The sequence below is a fragment of the Chiloscyllium plagiosum genome, unplaced genomic scaffold, assembly GCF_037043375.1.
Source record: "Chiloscyllium plagiosum isolate Xiang-an unplaced genomic scaffold, Cpla_swu_hap1 HiC_scaffold_22, whole genome shotgun sequence".
NCBI lineage: Eukaryota > Metazoa > Chordata > Chondrichthyes > Orectolobiformes > Hemiscylliidae > Chiloscyllium > Chiloscyllium plagiosum.
In genome coordinates this window covers 18,906,422-18,930,092 of record NW_028270160.1, presented here as the reverse complement: position 1 = coordinate 18,930,092, position 23,671 = coordinate 18,906,422, and the positions used below count along the sequence as shown (strand labels likewise).

The 23,671-nt window shown below is 40.4% G+C and overlaps 1 protein-coding gene across 4 annotated transcripts in view; it reads right to left on the bottom strand.

Moving 5' to 3' along the window:
- Nucleotides 1-9,867: 9,867 nt before the first annotated feature.
- sh3pxd2aa (SH3 and PX domains 2Aa) overlaps nucleotides 9,868-23,671 on the bottom strand; it is a 322,784-nt gene continuing 308,980 nt past the window's right edge. For all 4 annotated transcript variants that reach the window (XM_043712866.2, XM_087998826.1, XM_087998827.1 and 1 more), the window contains one exon: nucleotides 9,868-22,710. In XM_043712866.2, coding sequence (XP_043568801.2) covers nucleotides 20,677-22,710 — 2,034 coding nt within the window. In that variant the 3' untranslated portion in view covers nucleotides 9,868-20,676. The remainder of the gene's footprint in view (nucleotides 22,711-23,671) is intronic.

Here is a 23,671-nt window from a genome sequence, read left to right as displayed (position 1 = left end):
CATAAATGGTCTCTAAGAAGATCACAGTATTGAAGAGATAGATATCAAATAGTTGTTCAGAATCTCTGCCATTGTTACGTCCTGAGCCCCACTCTGTAAAGAAGCAATGGTAACTTGAGCTACAGTGTTTCTTTTTAGAAGCTTTTGATGCTATTTTATGCTTCTTGCTAGTTCAGTCTGACATGCTAAATTTTCCCTTTTTTGGTTATTTTCACTGATTTCTAAAATTTTCCCAGTTTTCTGATTTAACACTAATTTTACACATACCTCTCTTAATTTAGTATCATCCCTAACTTCCTTAGCTATGGATGGTGCGTCCTTCTTGTGGTCTCTTTCTTTCACACTGGAATTTATCTTTTTTGTTTGCTGCTGCTTATCCACCATCCTACATTTTTGTATTCCTACTTTAGCCAACTGCACTTGCAGTACCCTGCTTCTTCTCCAAGACTGCTCTTTGTTCTGTAAAAGTCTAGCACTTCACCTCTTCCCTCACTGCTCCTGATTCACTCACTTGCTAGATTTTGCGAGTAAAGTATGCATTTTGTCGCAGTGCTCCTTTGGCCCAATATTGTGCTACTTACTTCCTGTGTAAAAAAATCCTTGGGCATTTTCACTAGCTAATTCACAACTGTAGGAAACTGCAAGTCCCATTAAAGTTACTTTAAATGTAAAACGTGGCTAGATATTAAAATCATAACTACAATATTAAAATTCGATTATTCACCAAATTCCCAAGTTAACTATGCACTCTGCTGAAGTAATCTGCTGGTGAACACATATATATTGTGTTTGAAGTACAGTCCACTGCTGAGTCCTTATTGGTATTGCAAACTTTTGTCCCAGAATAGCTACCTTCTACTATGTGTGTGCTTTCAGTTCAAACTCTTTCAGATGCACTTAAGTATTAATGCTTGCAGACTTCCTCTAAGCCCCTTGCAGTTTCTCCCAATTTGCTGAATGTAACTGAGCAAAATTGGAACCTGGGAAAAAACTGGACTGGCTTGGCGACGCTAGATATTGGAGCCTTAAGGAAACATTCAGTGTAGGACTGGCTCAATGAGACTGGCTGTCAGTGACTTATGAATGAATACTGGGTTTTGGAGTTTTGAAGCTTAGCTTTAGGAGGGTCATCAACTGGAATTGGAGCAGATATTTAGGCACTCCGTGATGGAGTAGATCTTGATAAGAGTTTCAAGCTCACATCAGCAAATGTGAAGAATTGTGATCTCTTATGATGTTTAATAAGATTTGCTGACCCACCATGCTATTAACATCCAGGGGGAATTGTTGAGAAATCCATCAGATCTGCCTTGATCATATTTTCTATTTGATGCACACCGTGAAGTACTTAATCATGATCTATTATACATATTTACCACTGGTTAACTCTGGATGTTAGGAATAAGTTGTACACTTTGTTTAAATAGTATTATAAAGTTTACTGTTTATTCAAAAGCATAGAGTTGGAGAAAGAGCACTGGGGTGGCTGAAGTGAGAGAAAGTGCAAAGGAGGAGGTTAGAACAGAGTGAGCATTGGAAAGAAGCCCAGGTGATTGAGGGCGGGGATAGGGAAACAAGCACAAAGGAGAGGAAGGAGGCAGTAGGGAGAGATGCTTTGGGTGGGGATGAGAGAAAGAGAGGTGGTAGCAAAGAAATGGCTGCATGGTAAAGGGTGACTATGGGCCATGATGTTCGGGGGAAGAAGAGAAGATACACAGGGAAAGAACAGTTTTAGACTATGAGGCAAAGCTGGATAGAGTAATTGTAGATCAGGAGACAAAAAGTTAGAATTTGGTGTGTGTAAAATTGTAAACAGAACATTCCAGCAGACACATAACCTGGCTGTAATTTTGAGAGACTAAATTCTGATTGTTTCTGTATATGAGTGGGACCATTCCATTAAAATCTTGTTTTATTCGGGAATAGTTAGTAGTTAGAAGGGATTTATTCGATTTGTTAATAGTTTAGTTAATTTGTTCACTGTTAGAGTTAGATAAATACATTATTACTTGTTGATTTTAAAGTGAGTTTCAGGAATTTATTTTATTTAACCACTAGAAGTCGCTGAAAAGCTAGTTACACCACAGATTATAGGGTAAGGTGCCCCTCTTTGAGCGTTTCGGTTTTAGTTCTCAAAGTGGGGTCAACCTCTACTTTATAACAACTATCAACACATCATCCTGATTTGGAACTATAACACAGTTCCTACGCTGTCACTGGGTCAAAATTCTGGAAATTCCTTGCCAACAACTTGAGGATATACCAACTCCCACAGACTACACTAGTTCAAGAAAACTGCTCATCACCAATTTCTCAAGGACAGTAGGGATGGACAATAAATGCTCACCCAGCCAGTGATGTTCACATCCCACAAACAAAAAGAAATACTAACTGGGAGCCAGAAAAACTAAATAAGTGGTAATTAATTTCTTGCAAAAGAGTATGGAATCTACATCTTAATGCTGAAGTTAATGCTAAATGCTGAATTGAGGAGCTACTGTGTGGAAAAAATAGTGCAAGTTATTGTAATGACCTCAGTGTTAATTGGTTAATTTGGAGTGGTTTCATATCAGCTTAAAAATTTCTATGTTGTGTTCACTCCTGGAGGAGCCACCTTCCCCTAACGTGTACATTCATATCACATACACAGTGAATTACATGAAGTGTTAGAGATAAATATGGAACCATTTGCATATATTGAGATCACACACACTAATGAATAACCACATTATAGGGTATATAACCTCAGGATGTCAAAAGTTGCTTTACAGTCACTGTTTTCTTTAAAATTCTTTCATCAGATGTGGGCATCACTAGCTGGGGCAGCACTTACTATCTATTCATAATTGTCCTTACAAAGATGGTGGTCAGCTGCCATCTTTAACTACTGCAATTCATAAGATGGTTGACAATGGAGTTGCAAAGTTCTGTCCCAGCAACAGTATAGTTTATGTGACTAAGAATGTAGAAAGGTACAACACAGTACAGGTCTTTTAGCCCTCGATGTTGTGCTGATCTTTTATCCGACTCTTAAGATCAACCTAACCTCCATATCCTTCATTTTACTATCATCCATGTGTCTATCCAAGAGTCGCTTAAATGTCCCTAATGTATCTGACTCTACTACCATACACCCACCACTCTTTGTGTAAAGAACCAACCTCTGACATCTCCCCTAAACTTCCCCCAATTAACTTAAAATTATACCCCCTCGTGAAAGCCATTTCTGCCCTAGGAAGAAAGTTTCTGGCTATCCACTCTATCTACGCCTCTGATCATCTTGTACATCTCTATCAAGTCACCCCTCATCCTTCTTTGCTCCAATGAGAAAAGCCCTAGCTCCCTCAACCTTTCTTCATAAGACATCCCCTCCACTCCAAGCAGCATCCTGATAAATCTCCTCTCGAAAGCTTCCACATCCTTCCTATAATAAGGCGACCAGAACTATAATGAGGCAACCAGAACAATATTCCAAGTGTGGTCTAACAAGGGTTTTGTAGAGGTGCAGTATAACCTCGTGGCTCTTAAACTCAATCCCCATGTTAATAAAAGTCAACACACCATACACTTTCTTAATGGCCCTATCAACTTGGGTGGCAACTTTGAGGGATCTATGCACGTGGACACCAAGATCCCGCTGTTCTTCCACAATGCCAAGAATCCTGTCTTTAACCCTGTATTCTACATTCAAATTCGATCTTTCAAAATGAATCACTTCACATTTTTTTATGTGCCACTTCTCAGTCCAGCTCTGCATCCTGTCAATGTCCCATTGCAACCTACAACAGCCGTCCACACTATCCACAACTCCATCAACCTTTGTGTCATCAGCAAACTTACAAACCCATCCTTCCACTTCCTCATTGAAGTCATTTATACAAATCACAAAAAGCAGAGGTCCCAGAACCGATCCCTGTGGAACACCACTGGTCACAGAGCTCCAGCTTGAATATTTTCCTTCTATTATTACCCTCCGCCTTATATGGGCTAGCCAATTTTGTATCCAGTCTGCCAGATTTCCTTGTATCATATGCCCTTACTTTCTGAATGAGCCTACCATGGGGAACCTTATCAAACACCTTGCTAAAATGCATATATACCGCATCCACTGCTCCACCTTCATCAATGTGTCACATCCTCAAAGAATTGAATAAGGCTTGTGACACCTGCCCCTCACAAAGTTATGCTGACTATCAATCAAGCTATGCCTTTCCAAATAATTACAAACTCTAAATATGTGCCCACCACCGATGTAAGACTGACTGGTCTGTAATTCCCAGGGGTCATCCCTATTCCCTTTCTTGAACAAGGGAGTGACATTTGCCACCCCCCAATCATCTGGCACTACTCCAGTGGACAGTGAGGATGCAAACACCATCGCCAAAGGCACAGCAATCTCTTCCCTCACTTTCCAAATTAACTTTGGGTATATTCCGTCTGGCCCAGGAAACTTACCTATCCTCATGTTTTTTTTAAAAATTTCCAGCACATGCTCCTTAACATCAACATGATCGAACAAATCAGCTTGTTTCACACTTTCCTCACAAATGACAAGGTTCCTCTCACTAGTGAATACTGTAGCAAAGTAATTAAGCACCTGCCGACCTCCTTCGATTCCAGGCACAAGTTCCTTCCACTATCCCTGATCAGCCCCACCTTCACTCTGGCCTTCCTCTTAATCCTCATATAATCATACAACACCCTGGGGTTTTCCTTAATCCTACTTGCCAAGGCTTTTTCATGCCCCTTCTAGCTCTCCTAATGGTATGTTGCTTCCCAGATACCAGGGTCAGGGATGTCCTGGATTGAGTCTATGGGGGAGGGTGAGCAGCCAGAAGTCATGGCATACTTCGGTACCAATGACATAGCTCGGAAAACAATTGAGGATCGGAATAGTGAATTTAGCAAGTTAGGTTGGAAGCTAAAAAGCAGGAGCAGAGTAGTAATCTCAGTGCCACTAGCTAGGGAGGCTAGGAACAGAGTGCAACTGAACACATAGCTGCAGAACTGGTGTAGGAGGGAGGGCTTCAGATATGTGGATCATTGGGATACTTTCTGGGGAAAGTGGCAACTGTACAAGAACAGATTGCACCTGAACTGGAAGGGTACCAATATCCTGGGCCGGAGGTTTGCTAGACCTAGTTCCATCCTTCAGTACCTTCCCGGCCACCTTGTAACCCTCTAGAGCTCTGCCTGATCCTTGTTTCCTCAACCTTCTTCCTCTTGATTGGATGTTCCACATCTCGTCATCCAAGGTTCCTTCACCCTACCATCTCTTCCTTGCCTCAGTGGGACAAACCTATCTTGCAGTCGCAGCAAGTGTTTCTAAACAGCCTCCACATTTCTGTCGTGCATTTCCCTGAGAATATCTGCTTCTAATTTACACTCCACAGTTCCTGTCTAATAGCATTGTAACCCCCCTCTTCCAATTAAATACTTTCCCATACCATCTACTCCCCTCCCTCTCCATGCCTATAGTAAAGGTCAGGGAGTTGTGATCACCATCACCAAAATGCTCTCCCACTGAGAGATCTGCGACCTGACCTGGTTCATTGCCATGCACCAAATCCAATATGGCCACCCCTCTAGTTGTATCTACTAGTAAATATTGAGTCAGGAATCCTTCCTGGACGCACCTGACAAAACCTACCCCATCCAAACTATTTGCAGTAAGGAAATTCCAATCAATATTAGGGAAGTTGAAGTCACCCATGACAACAACCGTTACTTCTGCACCTTTCAAAATTCTTTCTCCCAGTCTGCTCCTCTGTATCTCTGTTGCTATTGGAGGATCCACAGAAAACTCCCAAAAAAGTGACTGCTCTTTTCCTGTTCAGTACCCTTCTACCGACACTCTCATTCGTCTGGCCGAACTGGTCCTCACCCTTAACAATTAAAAAATGGACTCCAAACTGACTTCCACCCATACTGACTAGTAGACAAACCCTCCTCAATGACCTCCCTTTCTGCAGCTGTTATACTATCCCAGATTAGCAATGCCACTACCTCACCTCTTTTACCTCTCTCCCTCCCTATTCCTTTTGAAACATCTAAACTGGAGTATCCAACAACCATTCCTGCCGCTGTGATATCCAAGTCTCTGAAATGGCCACAACATCATAGCGCCAAGTACTGATCCATGGTCTAAGCTCATCACCCTTATTCCTGACACTTCTTGCGTTAAAATAAACACACTTCAACCCATCGCACTGACTATCAACTGTCTATCCTTCCTCACAGACTCTCTGCACGCTGTATCTGCCTGTTCATTCGCTACCATATCCTCTGATCCGTAGCTCTGGTTCCCATTTCCCTGCCAAACTAGTTTTTTAACCCTCCCGAAGAGCTCTAACAAACCTCCAGCCCAGGATATTGGTACCTTTCCAGTTCAGATGCAATCTGTTAACCTTGTACAGTTCCCACTTCCCCAGAAGGTATCCCAATGATCCACATATCTGAAGCCCTCCCTCCTACACCAGTTCTGCAGCCACGTGTTCAGCTGCACTTGCTCTCTGTTTCTAGCCTCCCTAGCCATTGGCACTGAAATTACTACTCTGCTCACCCTGCCTTTTAGCTTCCAACCTAACTCCCTATATTCACTATTCAGATCCTCATCTCTTTTCCTAGCTATGTCATTGGTACCGAAGTATACCATGACTTCTGGCTGCTCACCCCCCCCGTAGACTCAATCCAGGACATCCCTGACCCTGGCACCCGGGAAGCAATATACCATCCGGAAGTCTCGTTCGTGACCACAGAATCTCCTGTCTGTTCCTCTAACCATTGAATCTCCTATTACTATCGTTCTCCTATTCTCCCTCTTCCCTTCTGAACCACAGAGCCAGACTCAGTGCCAGATACGTGGCCAGTGTGATTTTCCCCTGGTAGATACTCCCAAGAGTATACAAAGTGGTATACTTATTACAGAGGGGAACGGCCACAGGGGATCCCTGCACTCAATGCCTATTCCCTTTGCCTCTCCTGATGGTCTATCTTTATCCTATAACTTAGTTGTGACTACCTCCCTATAACTCCTCTCTATCACCCCCTCAGCCTCCCAAATGCTCCAAGGTTCATCCAGCTCCAGTTCCCTAACACGGTCTGTGAGGAGCTGGAGTTAGGTGCACTTCTTGCAGGTGAAATCAGCAGAGACACAAATGGTGACCCTTATCTCCCACATCCTGCAACAAGAGCATGCAACTACCCTAACTTCCATCCCTTCTGCTCTAAATTGCCAAGGGTTTAAAAAAAACCTTACCTTACCAACGCTCCAGTTTTTTTTTATTAGAGGTGGAGGACAGGTGGGAGCACTACACATGTAGTGTTTTGGGTTTAGCCACTGACTGAATATATTCGTTCAATTAACCAGCAGTCCCCATGTCCACTTCCACTCCTGTTCAGCCTTCGCTCTGCTGATTCACGTGGTAAGTATTTTATATTCTAATTTACCTTCCCGGCTACTGCCGGCATGTGATTTCTTGACTCCCACTGCTGTTTCCATGCATCTTCAGCCCTTGTCTTTCCAGGCAGTGCTATCAAACGTGCCTTGGTGTTTTACTGCAGTGCATCTTGTAGATGATACACACTGCTGCCACAGTGCATCAGTGGTGAATGAATGTTGAAACTGGTGGATGCGGTATCAAATAGGTTGCTTTGTCCTTGATAGTGTCAAGTTTCTTGAAGTTTAACTCATCCAGGCAAGTGCAAAATATTGTATCACACTTTTGATGTATCTTAACAAGGTAGACATGGCATTAGTGAGACAGAGGGAGTGTTACTTACCGTGTAATTCCCAGATTCTCACCCGCTTTTGTACCAAAATATATATGTGGCTTGTCCCGTTCAGTTTCTAGTTAATGGTAAACTCAAGATATTGATAATAGGGGATTTGGTGAGAGTAATGCCATTGAATGTCAAGCAGCAAGAATTACTTTCTTGTGAGAGATGGTTATTGCCTGGCAATTGTTTGGTTGTAATGTTACTTGACAATCCAAGCCTGGATATTCTCCAGATCTTGCTGCGTTTGGACCTGGACTGCCTCTGTGCCTGAGGAGTCACAAATGGTGCTGAACAATGTGCAATCAACTGTAAACATCTCCATTTTTGATCTTATGATGAAAGGGAGGTAATTGAAGAAGCACCTAAAGACACTACCTTAAGGAACTCCTGAAGACATGTCCCAGAGCTGAGATCACAAACTTCAAACAACAACAATCATGTTCTTTTGTGCTAGGTATGACTACAACCAGAGAAGAGTTTCCTCTTTAATACACTTCAATATGGTTTTCCTTGATACTATATTTGGTCAAACGCAGCCTTGTCAAAGGCAGTCATGCTCACTTCCCCTTCTGAACTCAGCTCTTTTGTCTATGACTGAACAATTAAGGTTAGGAATTGAGTAGGTCAGGTGGAACCTGAATTGTCACTGAGCAGGCTATTACCAAGCAAATGCTGCACTATGGAATTGTTGATCGTCCCTTTCATCATTTTACTGATCATTGAGAGTAGACTGATGGGGCAATAATTGGCTAGGTTGGATTTGACCTGATTTTTGTGTACAGGATACTCATGGACAATTTTCCACATTGTTGGGATTTTGTTTCCACAAGAACAGTGCAGTGATCAATTCTACCATATAAATACTGTGGCTACACGAGCAGGTCAAGGACTAGGAATCATGCAGCAAGTAACTCACCTCCTATTTGCCCAATATGTGTCCACATCTACAAGGCACAAGTCAGGAGTCTGATGAAATACTCTCCATTTGTCTGGAAGAGGGCAACCCCATCAACGTTTAAGAAATTTGACACCATCCAGGACAAAGCAGCCCGCTTGATCGGTATCATATGTATAAACATTCACTCCCTACAGCACTAACGTTCATTAGCAGTAGTGCATACCATTTACAAGATACAGTGCAGCAACTCAACAGTGTTCCTTCAACAACACTTTCCAAACTCGTGAGCTCTACGATCTAAAACGTCAGTCAGAGCTGGTGCATGTGAACACAACCACTTGCATGTTCCCCTCCTAGCTATTCACAAGGCTGATCTTGAATGATATCACCGTTCCTTCATCCCTGCTGCATTAAAAACTCAGAACTCCCTTCTAAACAGTATTGAGTGCCCCTACATGCCACGGACTGCAGTCGTTCACGAAAAGCAGCTCACCACCAATTTCTCCACGGACATTTGAGATAGGAAGCAATGATTGGCCATGGCCAGAAATGCCCATGTCCCAAGAACAAACTAAAAAATATAGTCATTTGGCAACACAGAAGTTGGGTACCACTGCAAGTAACATGCTTTGTCAAAGCCTTTTGTCTGCCATTCATCAGAATCATTTGAAAGAATACCAATTCAAGGGGAAAACCAACATTAATACTGTATGTAGTATAAATATTCTCATATAGTACAAACATTGGTTTTTCTCCTCATATATTCATGAATTGCATTTAGTGCAAGACAAAAAGCTTTGAAAAATTATTTTTTAGCAGTACTAACATTAATAAATACTAAATATTCCTAGCTTTCTAATAAGTGCAGCCTTATTGTCTCATTTCAAGTGAAAAATGACATAGTTCCTTTAGTTGTGGATGTCCATAATAGTAGTGCAGAAGCTAAAGTCTGTCCAGATTAGGTAAAATACAAAATCAGTTACATTAGTAGTCGAACTAGCCATGCTCAGACAGGCTGAGCATAATCCAGTTGAAATCTCTGCCATCCAAGCAAGGAGGTCACCCAGACCAGTTCATTTTGTGGATCATATTCTCAGCTTCCAATAACTTTGCACTTTGTTTTATCATCCTATCGCCAAAATCTGCTACATATTGAAAGGCACTTGCAAAGAAAGGCAGACACCAAGATGAACAGTTCACATGTTTAATTACATCATTGCACACTACACATGCTGATATCATATAAATACAAAGAGAAATAATGTATCACTTGCTAAAGTAGTGTGAAGAAACAACTAGGTGTTCAGCTACTTTGTTACTAAACATAGAAAAAGATATCAACATCCAAGACCACAAGGTATCTCCAGGTGGGACTTGCTCCCCAGAACCACAAGGTTGCTCCTTAAGTAAAGTGGCAGAAAACACAATATTTGGCAGATTTTCAGAGTAGATTCTTAAATTTACAGGCTTGGGAAGCACAAAATAATTAGGAGTCCAATGAGGAGCACAGTAAAATCTCAAACCGTTGGCCAACATATAACCAACTGCTCTGAAGAATTTTGTCTCACATACAAACAAGACACTAATACAAATGCTAACTAAAAATGTTCCAAATTTATTGTTCTCTTTGTTCTGGGGAGTTACAGAAACAAAGTGGACATTTTAGAAAAGTACACAAAATGTTTCACAAATCAACACCTCTTAGGAAAAGGGCAATGTTATGGATTTGAAACAATGAGCTTGAAGGAAAAGCAACTTATGTTTTCAATGGCCGAGATAATTACCACTGAACAATAAAATGATGAACAGTGCATCAGTACTGGAAACAAATACTGCCCCAAGATTACATTCAGTCCTAACCTGACCTATCTTAGAAGACCGTATTCTGTTCTAACACTGACCTATCTTAAAAATGTTAAAGAAGCTAGGAGTGTTTTATCTGCACGTTATGAAAGACAAAAATACACCCAATCCAATTTGGTCAATACAAATCATATGTGGTTGTTTCAAGAACAAATAGAATATGGAAACTATATGTACCCTTATTATGGATCCATACCCAATTTTCCATGTGCTTCTTCAAAGGCACTATCTGGAAATTATTGAAAAGAGATGGAGCTTGCTCACACCCACCTCTACTATTGGGAATGCTTAGGTGTCACAGCTGTCAGATTTCTGATTTGGCTAATAGCATTTACATCCTGCCTGGCATGTATACCAAGACAGTGAGCTTGAAGGCAACCAATTAGAATGCTAACTCTGGGAATATCACTGTACCTATTTGGCACTTGGCAAGTGTGGATTTGGGACTCTCAATTTACCCAATATTGGAGTATGATATGGTAACGCCTTGACCTATTGTCTTTCCCATAGATTGATTACATAGTTTAAGTAATTTTACCTTCATTATTTGGCTTATTAAATTATTCCAATTTTTGTCAACCTTTGAGAATGTGGATTCTAACTTTAATTCTCAGTATTTCCATATACTTATAAACATAATGAATGAATTCCTAGAATTAGTCACACAAGTTGCTTTGCAGTTTGATATCAGGTTCTGAATATTGAAGGAGAAAGTGAGGTCTGCAGATGCTGGAGATCAGAGATGGAAATGTGTTGCTGAAGAAGGGCTAATGCCCGAAACGTCGATTCTCCTGTTCCCTAGATGCTGCCTGACCTGCTGCGCTTTTCCAGCAACACATTTCCATCTCTGAATATTGAATACAATTTAAAAGACTGCAAAGGTGTATTTCCACATCATATGGTATATCTATTGGTCTCCTTCTGTATATAAGAAAAGCCGTTTCAATATACAGACCACAACTGTCTTGCAAACTGGCAAATAAATTAAGCAAACATCTCTGCATGCCTCCTGAGGAATGTGTAACAATAAGAATGCAACCTGAAGCAGGACAGTTTAAATTCTGTTCAACGAACTGTTGATAAAAAGGATTCTATTGATAATGGAAGTGAAAATTAGACACAAAGTTCTCAGTCTTCTTGAGCTACTGTGTTATTAATATATGATGCCTTTACTGGATTAGTGAGTAGATACATTGTCCAGTATGCTTAATTATTCCTTGGTCTAATCCCGACTGGTTAATTATAATTAAGGGTAATGATGGGGCATAAGCTTTTGCTTTAACCGCCATCAACCAGAGAGGAAGCCAAATAATTCAGTCAGGGCATCTTTTCCTAAAGCTTGTCCAGTAACTTATACATAAATATCAGGAGAGATGGGGATGGGTTTATGTGTGAGATTCTCATTCGAGAGTGAAAAGCATAGCATGTCAGGCAGCATCCAAGGAGCAGGAGTATCGACATTTCGGGCTGACCTGCTGTGCTTTTCCAGCTCTACACCTCCAGCATCTGCAGTCCTCACTTTCTCCTCCCTGTGAGATTCTCATGTTGACTAACCAACTGCTACTCACCATTTAGAACCATATACAAATGAACTCATGAAGAAAGGTGGCCTCATTAAAAAATGGAGGCCACAGAACTGTGCCTGACTTTAAAATCACCAAGTCCAGCAGATAAGACAATGGGAGAGAAATGCAGAGAATTTCACAGCACAGACTGTGTTCTTTTGGCCCATTAAACCAAATCTTTGAAATATTATTCCAATTAATTCTTTTCCCCACGGTCCTGCAATTAGAACAAGAAAAACATTGGACTTGATATTTGCCCTACCTCAAGAGTGGAAGGAAATGGCGAACTGCCAAGAAAACAGTCCAAAATGAAGTTAGCCAACAGCCTGCTTTTGTGCACAACACATATGTATGAATAAATACAAGTACCTCCTTTCTCAATTAGAATTTAACATTTAGAAGTTCAATTTAAGACATTCCAAAGGGAACTGAAAAGTGGATAATAAATGTGAAGACCTAGTTTCAAAACTTTACACTTTAGACCATCTATTTTAATGGAGGAACAATTATTATCTGTTCAGTTTAAATACTGTGATATTATTATAAGGGTACTGATTGTACAGAAGCAACTAAATCATAACAATTGTACATGTACAGTTGTAAGTTCAAAAATTTATTGTCTAGAATTGAAGGTCAGTGTTGAGGTTGTAGCCACAGAAACTGACGAGCAAGCTTGGTATTCAGACTAATTTAGAACAAGTTTGCAGGAAACCTGAACTGATAATAGCAGTAAATCCATAATCTCTCAATTTATAACCATATATTTGCAGAGCATTGGAGTATTGATAAGCAGTTTGTCTACCCTTGAGATCTGCCAGCTCTCAATGAAAGATAATCACTAACAGAACAAAAATACCAACCATCAATCATACACATCTGAAAAACAATGAAATGCAAAAGGAAATAGTTTTCATCCTTTTTGCAGAAGATGTGCAGCTGAACTTTGCTCCCAAAGTGATTAGTGTGATCACTAATTTCCCAGCTCACTACATCCACTTCTGAAAAAAAAGCTCTGTCAGACTTGATTTTCATCTGAAGGTGGGTGTGGGAACAGTCAGGCCCACTGCCTTCGAACACAGATTGGAGGTGACCACGGGGGCTGTGAGTGCCAAAAGTGGCCTGTTCTCCAGAACTTCCTTACAGTTATTTAATTAAATATTCTGCCCTCTAAATCTCAAAACTTACACCTCATTATTTCCGATACACCTGCCATGCCCCAGACATGCCACTCATTCCTCTCATCCAACCCAATGGCCCCTGATAGCCCCAGGCCAATCTAGTGCCAACCAAAGCCATTCATCATCCCAATAAATCCTGATAACCTTCCATGTCATTTTAATGCCAACTCACCCACCATCCTTTCGTCTTTCACTCTCTATGCCAACACATCCATACACAGACCAAAGTTGAAATGGAATAAATTAAAGAACTAAATAGCTATGGCAGACTTTACTATGGCTTAAAAAGAAAACACTCCTATTCATGAAAACACATTCAAACTTTAAAAGCATTGTAAGTACTTGTTCCTTTATAAAATGAATATGCAAAATCCAAATCAAAGACAGTTATTCTTTTGTAACCTCTTTGACCCATCATTCAAGTTGTGAACGTAAAAAAGGCCCCTGCTGAAATAATTGCAGGTTGTGGATAGCAGCTGACCATTAATTAAGGAACAGTAATACTTAGGGCAATCTCAATGATGTGGTATTTAAAATTTTATCAGTCATCAGGGACAGCCAAGTGTGACTGCAGGTATGATAGGTATGGGGGACCAGGGGATAGCGTTCGACGAGCTCAGCCTTTGTAAATATCCAACTGTTATGTGGTTCATCCAAGTTTTGTGGATGAGAATGAGGACTGAGGGAAGATGGGTGAACTCACCACAGCTCCCAGGTTCAAGGAGCCATTCAAATGCGGGGAGGAAATAGGAACATAACAGCGGTAGGAGACAGTATAATCTGAGGGACAGATGTTGTCCTCTGCAGTCATAACAGGCTGTGCTGCCTTCTTGGTGCAAGGCTTAAGGACATTTCTTCAGGGCTGGAGAGGAATCTGAGGTGGGAGTGAAGGAATCCAGTTATCATCATTGGTACCAATGACATTGACTGGACCAGAAAGGAGTTGTTGTGGAAGGGAACTGTTCAAGTGGGATGTGTTTTACTTCAAACATGCTGCGACATAATATCCCAGTAAATAGAATAACTAGGGCTGCAGTCAGCGTTTAAACTAAATAGAGAGGAGCAGGTGTTTGGGATAAATGTAGAAGATTTAGAATCCATTTTGGTTAGAAAAATAGATTAAATAAACAATATTTAGAATCCATATAGATGGAGGTAAGAAATAACAAAGGGAATAAGACAATGGTGGGAGTACTCAATTGGCCCCTAACAGCAGCTATACTGTAAGACAGAGAATAAAGTAGGAGATAATGAGAACATTGTTGCATCGCTACAGTATTACCAGACCATAGGGACTGCTCTCTCATTAGAGAGATACAACAGTGGTGATTTAACCTGAGGGCCACCAGACCTCAGGCGAGGGAGGAGATTGAGAAGGAGAGTCCTTCATGATAACCTCAAACCGGTGCTGGGAATTGAACCCACACTGTTGGCATCACACTGCTCTATCGACCAACAATCCAGCCAACTGAGCTAAACTGAAAGCAAAGGGAGAAAATAATCTTTGAGGCAAGCAAATAATATGAAAAATTTTAGCAAGAACTTTAAGTACACAAAAAGGAAGAGAGAGGCCAAGGGGAACAAGGCCCCTAAGAGAATAAAGCCGGGGGAATAATTTCTGAGAACCAGGAAATGGTAGAGGCATTGAAGGAACATTTTACATTAGTCTTCATAGTAGACAACATGAATAGCACTTCAAAAGTACTAAATAATCAAGATGCAGAAAGTGAGACCATGAGGGAAATGGAAGGTGGGTGAGTTGGCAATAAACACAGTAACTATCACTGGAGAAAAAGTACTAGGGAAACTAATGGGACTGAAGGCTGATAAGTCCCCTCAACCTGGAGGGTTGCATTATAGGATATTACAGCAAGTAGCCACAGAGATAGTGGTTGTACTGGTAATGTCTTCCAAGAATTCTTAGATTCTGGAAGAGACCCAGAGAACTGAAAATCTGCCAATCCTTAGGGGGCTTGACAAGATAGATGTAGAAAGATGGTTTCAGACTGTGAGAAAATCTACAACCAGAGGGCATAACGTCAGAGTAAGGGGTCACGCATTAAAGACAAACACAAAGAGGAATTTCTTCTCTCAGAGGGTAGTGAATCAATGGAATTCTTTACATGTGCAGGTTTTTAGGCTGAAGTAGACAGGTTTTTAATCAGTAAAGGGTATCAAGATTATGGGGAAAATGTGGGAAGTGAATCAGCCATAATCTTATTGAAGGCAGAGCAGACATGATGGACTATGCGGCGTACTTCATACAGTCATATGAAGGACATAAATACCTTGCTGATGGCAGCCTCAGGAAGAGGAACTCCAGTCATGGGTCATGGAGGATGCCCCTCACATTGTAGAAGTGATTGTAGGTAGGCTTTCACCAAGATGAGCAGCTTGATGAGGCCCAGAGGAGGTATACATCTCATTTCTGATATTTCTTAACGGGTCAGTACTTCCAAGTTAAATATTTGATCTACTTAACTCAGCATTGTTGCAGCTTTGCTAAGACTGAGAAGTACGAGGAGGAGCAGAAAGAAAGTGTCATGACAGTGGAATTGGAGACAAAAGGTTCAGGGGGTTACATTACAGAAATGCAGGCAGTGCTTGAATGTCTTCAGCACCATAGAGCAGTCTACTGAGAAAGTGTATATATTGAGTGTTCTAGGTGCCTGCAGACAAGTGAAAAGCAGTGCTGCAGGTGTGTCTGCATGACTAGAGAAGCCATCATCTATCATCAGTCACCTCCTCTGAGCATATCTGCAGTCACACAGCTGGGGAGGAAGTACTATGCCTGTGATGCTGAAGATTACAGCTACATTGAACTTAGTCATCGCAGGCTTCTTTCAAACCTCAACTGGCGACTTGAATTATCTTCCAATTGGTAGTCTACAAGTGGGCGACACAGTGGCACAGTGGTTAGCACTGCTGCCGCAAAGCACCAGAGACCCAGGTTCAATTCCCACCTCAGGCGACTGACTGTGTGGAGTTTGCACATTCTCCCCGTGTCTGTGTGGGTTTCCTCCGGGTGCTCCAGTTTCCTCCAACAGTCCAAAAATGTGCAGGTTAGGTGAATTGGCCATGCTAAATTGCCTGTAGTGTTAGATGCAGGGATAAATGTAGGAGAATGGGTCTGGGTGGGTTGCACCTCGGCAGGTCGGTGTGGACTTGTTGGACCGAAGGGCCTGTTTCCACACTGTAACTAATCCAAGTGCATTCAGGAGTTTACTAATGCCCTTTTTAGGAAAGCAATACATTTTATCTAGTTCACCATGAATACAGACAGCCTAGCCATTTGAGCAATCAGATTTACAGCCAACGTTGGTTCCCTCAGATACAGCGGGTAAACAATTGAATGTATGTGACATCCAGAGCTAAGCCAAATTTCTGAACTGAATGGGGTTCACTCCGTCAGTGTTCAGCCATTGCCCAGGAACTTTCAAATCCTTGATACCTTGCACAATTACCCACACCCCCAGATTATCTCCAAAGCTGGTTTCTAGGTGGCAAGGCATATTCCCTAAAGTCACAGGTGGTGTGAAACCTTCAGGCTGATGGTAAACAATGTTACAATGCATCCACTGGTGCCATCATTGAACAGGCTAAGTGGTCTGAAGATGCTCTTCCACTGCCTGAACTACCCAAGAGTAGCACTCCAGTACTCATTGAGAGGATCTCCAGAAGTGATTATTTGCTGCATCCTGCATAACTGAGTTCAATGATGGTGTGAGATGAGGAAGTGATGGCCCAGTCACCTGTCTCCTCCAGTGAGGAAGAAGAGTCTCTGACAGGAATGCTGAGGGAGCTAAAAACCTGATATTGGATGGTTTTGCTGCTAAATACCTTTGAGCGAACAACTGTGGATACTCAGAAATATTACTGAATTATGGCATAGAGGAAATCATGTTCTTGCCGTTTAAACGTTAAACATTAAGATATTTCAAGTGCCACTGAATTTTGTTCCTTTGGCACCAAAAAATCCTTGTTCAGTTTCCTGGCCAAAGCAACAATATAGAGTTCTGTCGGTTAACATGGCTCCTGAACCATGACTGAAATGTGGTGCTATCTTTTGGAAGCGTTTTCTCTATTGTTGTAGCTCCTACTACTCGGACCTTGAAATCATAGTTGAAAAGCCAATTTTGCGCTGAAACAATTTGAGAATCTCAAAATGTCTTTTGCTTACTTTCTCCCTGCTCTTTACAATCAGCAGAAATAAAACTGAACCAAGGGGTAGGAAAGTGAATCCTGACTCTCAATTTCCAAAGCTATTTATCATTCCACAATAATAACAGCTCCTTCAAACCTCATTCTGTCAGCACGTTTTCTTTCTCATTTATTGGATACCCAGGCTCAATGTGCTGTACCTAAAATACACAGTTGTATCAATAGCTGAAAACACCATTAATTTGTAAACTCTGATATTTTAGGAGCATTGCTTGACATAATAAATGCACAGTGGTAGCAGACAGTACTATTATCCACTGGGACAATACTGTTTTAAAATAAGATTACTGAATCATCAGTATTTCATTGCATAAGCTAAATTTAAAAGCATCTTGTTCTGAATTTCCTAGTCGAGATTAGAATCAGAATTGCAAAAACAGTACCTGATCAAGATTGTGATTTGCCCAGTCCACTAAAGCTGATTCTACCAGGCTTATTCATTTTTCATGAAACATTTACTGATAGTACACCCTGCTATTCCTAGATATATTGTTAGTTTTCCCCAACACAATGTGTTAGACACCCTGCTACACATCAATTAACCTTCATTAAATATCCAGTCACTGCCCAATATCAGCATTTACCCTCAATAATTTACAGCAATTCTATATTGCACTTTTCCTTACTTTTATTTATTTTTGATGAAGGTTTTATAAAAAATGAAAGTAAATCATTTTATTTGATACAGTAATATAAAACTGAAATGACTAGTATTGAGTTTAACTATCTGCTATGCTTATGAGTACAATCTACTTATACTTCAGGATTACAGTAACTCACTATTGATTATACAAAATTCCCTTGTTAAACTATCTGTAGTAAAAGTTTGAAACAAGAAGAATTAGGAGTAGGCTGACAAAAAATTCATGTAAGATAAATGGATAGTTTGGTTTTATTGCTTAGATGCATTGAAGAATTGGTTATAAAATCCATCTTTAACTGTTGTATGCATGTGAAAGAAATCAATATTAGGTAAGTAGCTTTTTCAAATCTCGAAGCTACTTCCAGAAACATTGTACAAATCTTTATGCTAAAATCACCTAATTAGTTTGAAGGAATGCTGCCAATCACGACATCATAACTCAGTAAATCTAATTTGGCAGTAACTGGTGGTTAAGATGTATGCTGTTCAGTCATGTTTTCAGTGGGATCTACTCAGCACATCTCTGAAAACTTTAATTCCTGCCAAATTGTGTTGTACTATTGTATAAAATCAAGAATTACTACACATATGCATTACACTATTGAAGAAGTGTTTTATTCCTGAACAAACAACATGCCAACGAAAAAGACTACTCACATTCAAAAGATGGGTGTGACACAATAGTCCAATAAGTGGGACCATTCTCAGTCCCCAAATGATTGTACCATCCACTGTGAATGTACTAATTTGCATTCCAGTAGTACATCTGTAGAGGCAGTAAAGCACTGCTGGCAGTAACAAGCTTTAACAAACGACAATTAATAATATAGTGTTGAATAAAACTGTCCTGAAGAAGCCAATTGAACATGAAGTGTTAACTTTTCACAAATGCTGTCAGCTCTGCTGAGTTTCTCTAGCACTTTCTCTTCTTATTAGCTGAGTAATCTAGTCAAGTTCATGAAGAAGCATTATATCCTTTCAGCTTAAAAGTTCCTAGCCTACATATCACTCAGAGCTGCTGCAAAGTAATGGTAATTTTCAATTGGTGTCTCTTATTTCCATTCAAAGAAAATCACATAGCTACATTTGACAACATACATGAAACCAAATTAATGTACTATCATACCGATGTGTAATTCAGTTATTGAATTTAACATCCAGGGCCACGTGCCTTCATGTTTAATGTGGATTGCAGTGTTGGTTATCCAGTCATGGGGCTCTGAGCCACATTTTGTTTTTTCTTTGTCAGTAATGTAGTGCATTGCAGGAAGTGCTGCATCTTTCACTACACCATTCACCCCTGAAAGAGGGTGCAAGTTTGTTGTTAGTGTCCTTGTTTAAGTGTCTTGCAACAATACTATATACAAAAGATCTTCCATCTAGAGAAGTAATGCAAAAAGAATCTAGGATAAAATATTTTATAAATAACCAAACCCATACCAATGAACTGCAGCTAAAGCTCATCTCTCAGATTTCTGAGGTTCTGTGTTTTATTAAGCAGTGTGAAATGTTCCTCTTGTTATTTGTTCAAAAGAATTATTAGTCCCAGATCCATACTCTGATGCAAAGATTTGATGCAAATAAAGGGCATGGACAGAGCATGCTGGGGTCATTTGCTTTCTGAATATCAGGAGCTCTGCTGAAAACGTCACCCTAATAACACTCCAAGCTAGAAGTAGAAAAGTAGGGTTATGTATTGTTGGGCCACAATAGAAGAGATATTAACTTTACTAGTGTCATCCTGGAGAGCGTTTGTGGTCTGATGAACTGAAGCAAAATAATGAATGTGCCTAGAATCTATATGAGAAAAATCAGAAAAACCTCATGACTAAACAATAAAAATGGCATCCTTGAGAAACGTTTGCCAATGTAATTAGCATCTCTGCACTACTCCAAATATTGGGGTTTCTATCTCATCTGTGACATTGCATGATACTAGTTCCCTTTCATCTCCCCTCCAACATAACACACGACAGCATAAAAGCCAGTGAGAGCTTAAAGCCATTCCATCAAGTCAAAGAAATTCGAACAGATTAACTTACATTTTTGGCACATTAAAAAGAATGTTACTTCTCAGGTTATATACTTTGGGCATGCTAAAGGCACCAGTGAAAAAGTCCAGAATAACTCCTGATTATTCAGTTAAAAGTAAATAATAAAACAATAATAATTAATTTAAAATATTCAACTCTGCTCAAAGGTCCGGCTTTTGAGTAACTCTGTTGCATGTAGAAAGTGCAACTCGCCTTTGTCCAGCTGTAAATAATCAGCTCCACTTTGATACTTTAATGTCCAGAACCCACTGTGTGCAGACAGACTACATAATTCCCGTCATCTACAGGTGTCTTTCCACATCCTTAATCAGCTTTAGTTATAGTCTCACTGGTATACACTAGCTCAGCAATTCAGCACTTGAAATATAGCGGCATTTATTCCATTGCGGGTTTGCAGTGTTTGCTTGACAGTTTCATTAGAAAATGCTCATTGCATCGATAAATTAAAATATATTTATATATATAAAAAGAAATTTTAGTACTTTTTTTCTAGATAATTTGAAGGCACCCAGCCCTTTCGAGAGCATCCACCATCTATTATTTGACAGTACCACCAACCATTGGGATTACGCTCCAGCACCTCCACAGAACTGCCCTCTTGGAAGCCCATGGTTTCCTCATCTCCCTGATAGTCAGCGATTGCAACATATACTTCTCTCCAGTTGTTCTGAATGAACTGAGGTTTCTCCTGGATGCACACTGGTTTTGGTCTCACAGCTGACACGGGAATCCCACCTTTCTGGGAAGTTCTGCCGATAGCATCTGACTCAATTCCTCCACACTTTTCTGAAGGTCTGCCCTTTGTCTGGCTTGAAACTGACATTGCCACAGAGTGTATAGAGTCAGACTCCTCATTCTTCTTTCGTAACCGGACATTGTTGAAAGATGCATTACGGCGGATATTCACTGTAGACTTGATATTCTCATGACACATCATAGATTCATTCCTCCTCAGTGATGCAGCTAGGCTGTTACTTTCTTTGCTCGAAGGGGAAACAAATACAGATTGTGGCCTCACAGCTACCTGTTTCAACCCATTTCTCATTTTTACTGAACCATTCATATTTCCTCCTAGTCTTGCAAACCCTCCAGGAGGTTTTGCAGGAATTGGGGGTGTAACTCGCTTTAGACCAAAGTTGATGTTATTTAATGCCTGAACCTTCTTGTCCACTTTCTCTACATTGTTGAGTTGGTTTTCATTCACTGACCTGTCCCTACTCGGAGTTACAGACTCTCCAGGGCCCTCTGCTGGCCTGCCACTAACATGCTCCAAGTAGAAGATTGGGGCCCATCCCTCATCGTCTCCAATTCTAATAAACCACCAACCACTGTCTTGTTTTTCTAGAACCTCAACCATTATTCCGGCTGGAAAACTGATTTCATTGTCCTGAACTTTTTCATATTTATCTACTGTCTTATACTGACACAGTGATTCTGTTTCCTGATCACTGGGTTTTGCTGGGCCCAGTCCCACCTGGCTGAGTGATGCATTTGTAGAAAGATCCACTGTACTTTTAGTGAAAGAATCTTCTGAATTTTCAGATGATGTCAATGAGATAGTTTCTGCATCATCAATCTTTATCCCTTTTGAGTTGTGTTTCAACTGTCCTGTAGGCCTAAGTTGGCGCCTGATGGTGCTGATCTCCATATTCTGTGCTTCTGGCTTCACCAGTAAAGGCTTTGGTCTCACAGAAGGCTTTGGCCTAGTTATGGGACTAAGAGCAGCTTTCTGTTCTATGTGCGCGTTTGTTTCAGATATCTCCTTGTCTTTTTTTGAGACAACTTTCTGTGTGGTGCAGTCACCGATATCAGAGATGGATTTGCAGGAATTGTCTCCACTATTTTCAGGATCCTGGTCTTTCCTAGCATCAGTTTTCTTCTCAGATTTTAACTGAAGGTTTTTTAGAGAGTGTTTTGGTGAAATATATTTTGGTGAACAGCTGGTCTCTGATGCTGACACTGCAGCATCAACCTGAGTAATAGTTTCACAAACCTGATTACATATTAAACTATTGCTACTCCCTCCTTGGTTGCATTCCTTATCACTGGGAGGATAGACAAGCTGGTCATCGCGGAACAAGCTTTCTGAAGATTCACCTACTTTGAAGCGGGCTTTTCGCAGCGTGGATAATGGGCATGGTTTGCTTTGTTGCTGGCTGGACTCTGGCTGGTCCTGATCAACTGAATCCTCTTTAGCCTGCTCATCAGCAACTAAATTCATGCTGGTCTCAGGCTCATGGTCAAAGATTGCAGCCGGAATATCATACTCTGGTTCCTCAAACTTGGGCTTTTGTTGCATGCATTCGCTGTTATTTCCTTGACCTGTTTCCTCAGAATTTGGCTTGCTTTTGGTGGGTGGTGCAGGTGGAGGGATTTTTGGTCGGATTAGTGTGCTGCTTCTTCTGGACAGATTTGGCTTTTTCCTCTTGTCAATGTATGAAGATGGTGCCCAACCCTCCTGCTGCCCAATCTGTACATACCACCAGCCACCTAAATTTTTCTCAATGACCTAAGGATCAAATATGTAAATAATTATTATATACATGTTTCAAGGACAATGAGACACATAGTGCATAAAGCATGGTGCTAGTGCCACAGAGCATGTACATAATCTGTATATTTTGTGGCAAATCCTTGTTCTCTGACACATTTTAGTTATAAAACTACTTCAAATTGAAAATATATTACTGAAAGTTGTAAGAAATTGGAATACTGTAACTCTGTAAACCAAATTACAAAGTTAAATGTGTCTAGAAAAGAAAAAATAGTAGATTTTTGCCTTGACTTAACAATAGCAAAGGTGAGGAACGTTGCTCGAGTAGAACTTGTAGATATTAATAATGAAGCAAATTGGGAAATGGAGTAAAATCTCCCTCCTTGGTATTTGATGCTAGACACCTAAAACATTCTATGATTATTTTTGTTAAAAACACATTAAAAAATTCTCCTGTAAAATAATTTATATTTTGGCAGCTGATTTCTAAAGGAAACCAAATGAAAATTGCCATCCAAAATCATTCACTTGGGAAAGGTAAGCTCTATCTGATTTAAAAATTTGATAAAACATTTGCTTCTAATTTTATTTGGTGATGAAATCTACATTCCATAGGATTAGCACAGGTGAGCCGTTGTCTACACAAATAAATTGTCAAATGTTTCGTTCGGAATGCTAACACTGGTGTTAAAGTTCTCTATTAAGACAGTTCCTAACTGAAAGTGAAATTGAGACTTTAGGTTCCAGGGAAATAGAGTGTGATCTCAGGTGGCTAGGGAATAGAAACTGGTTGAAAACAGACATAAGGTCAGAACTATAAGATGATCTCAGCAGTGGAGTTACTGCAAAAGGCTGTAGGAGAACAAAGCCATGACACAGATGGAAAAGAAGACAAAATCAATTAAATCCACTTGTAGAACTAGAAGCAATCTGGAGAAGTGTTTTCATGGAAATTGTACCTGCAAAATATATACAG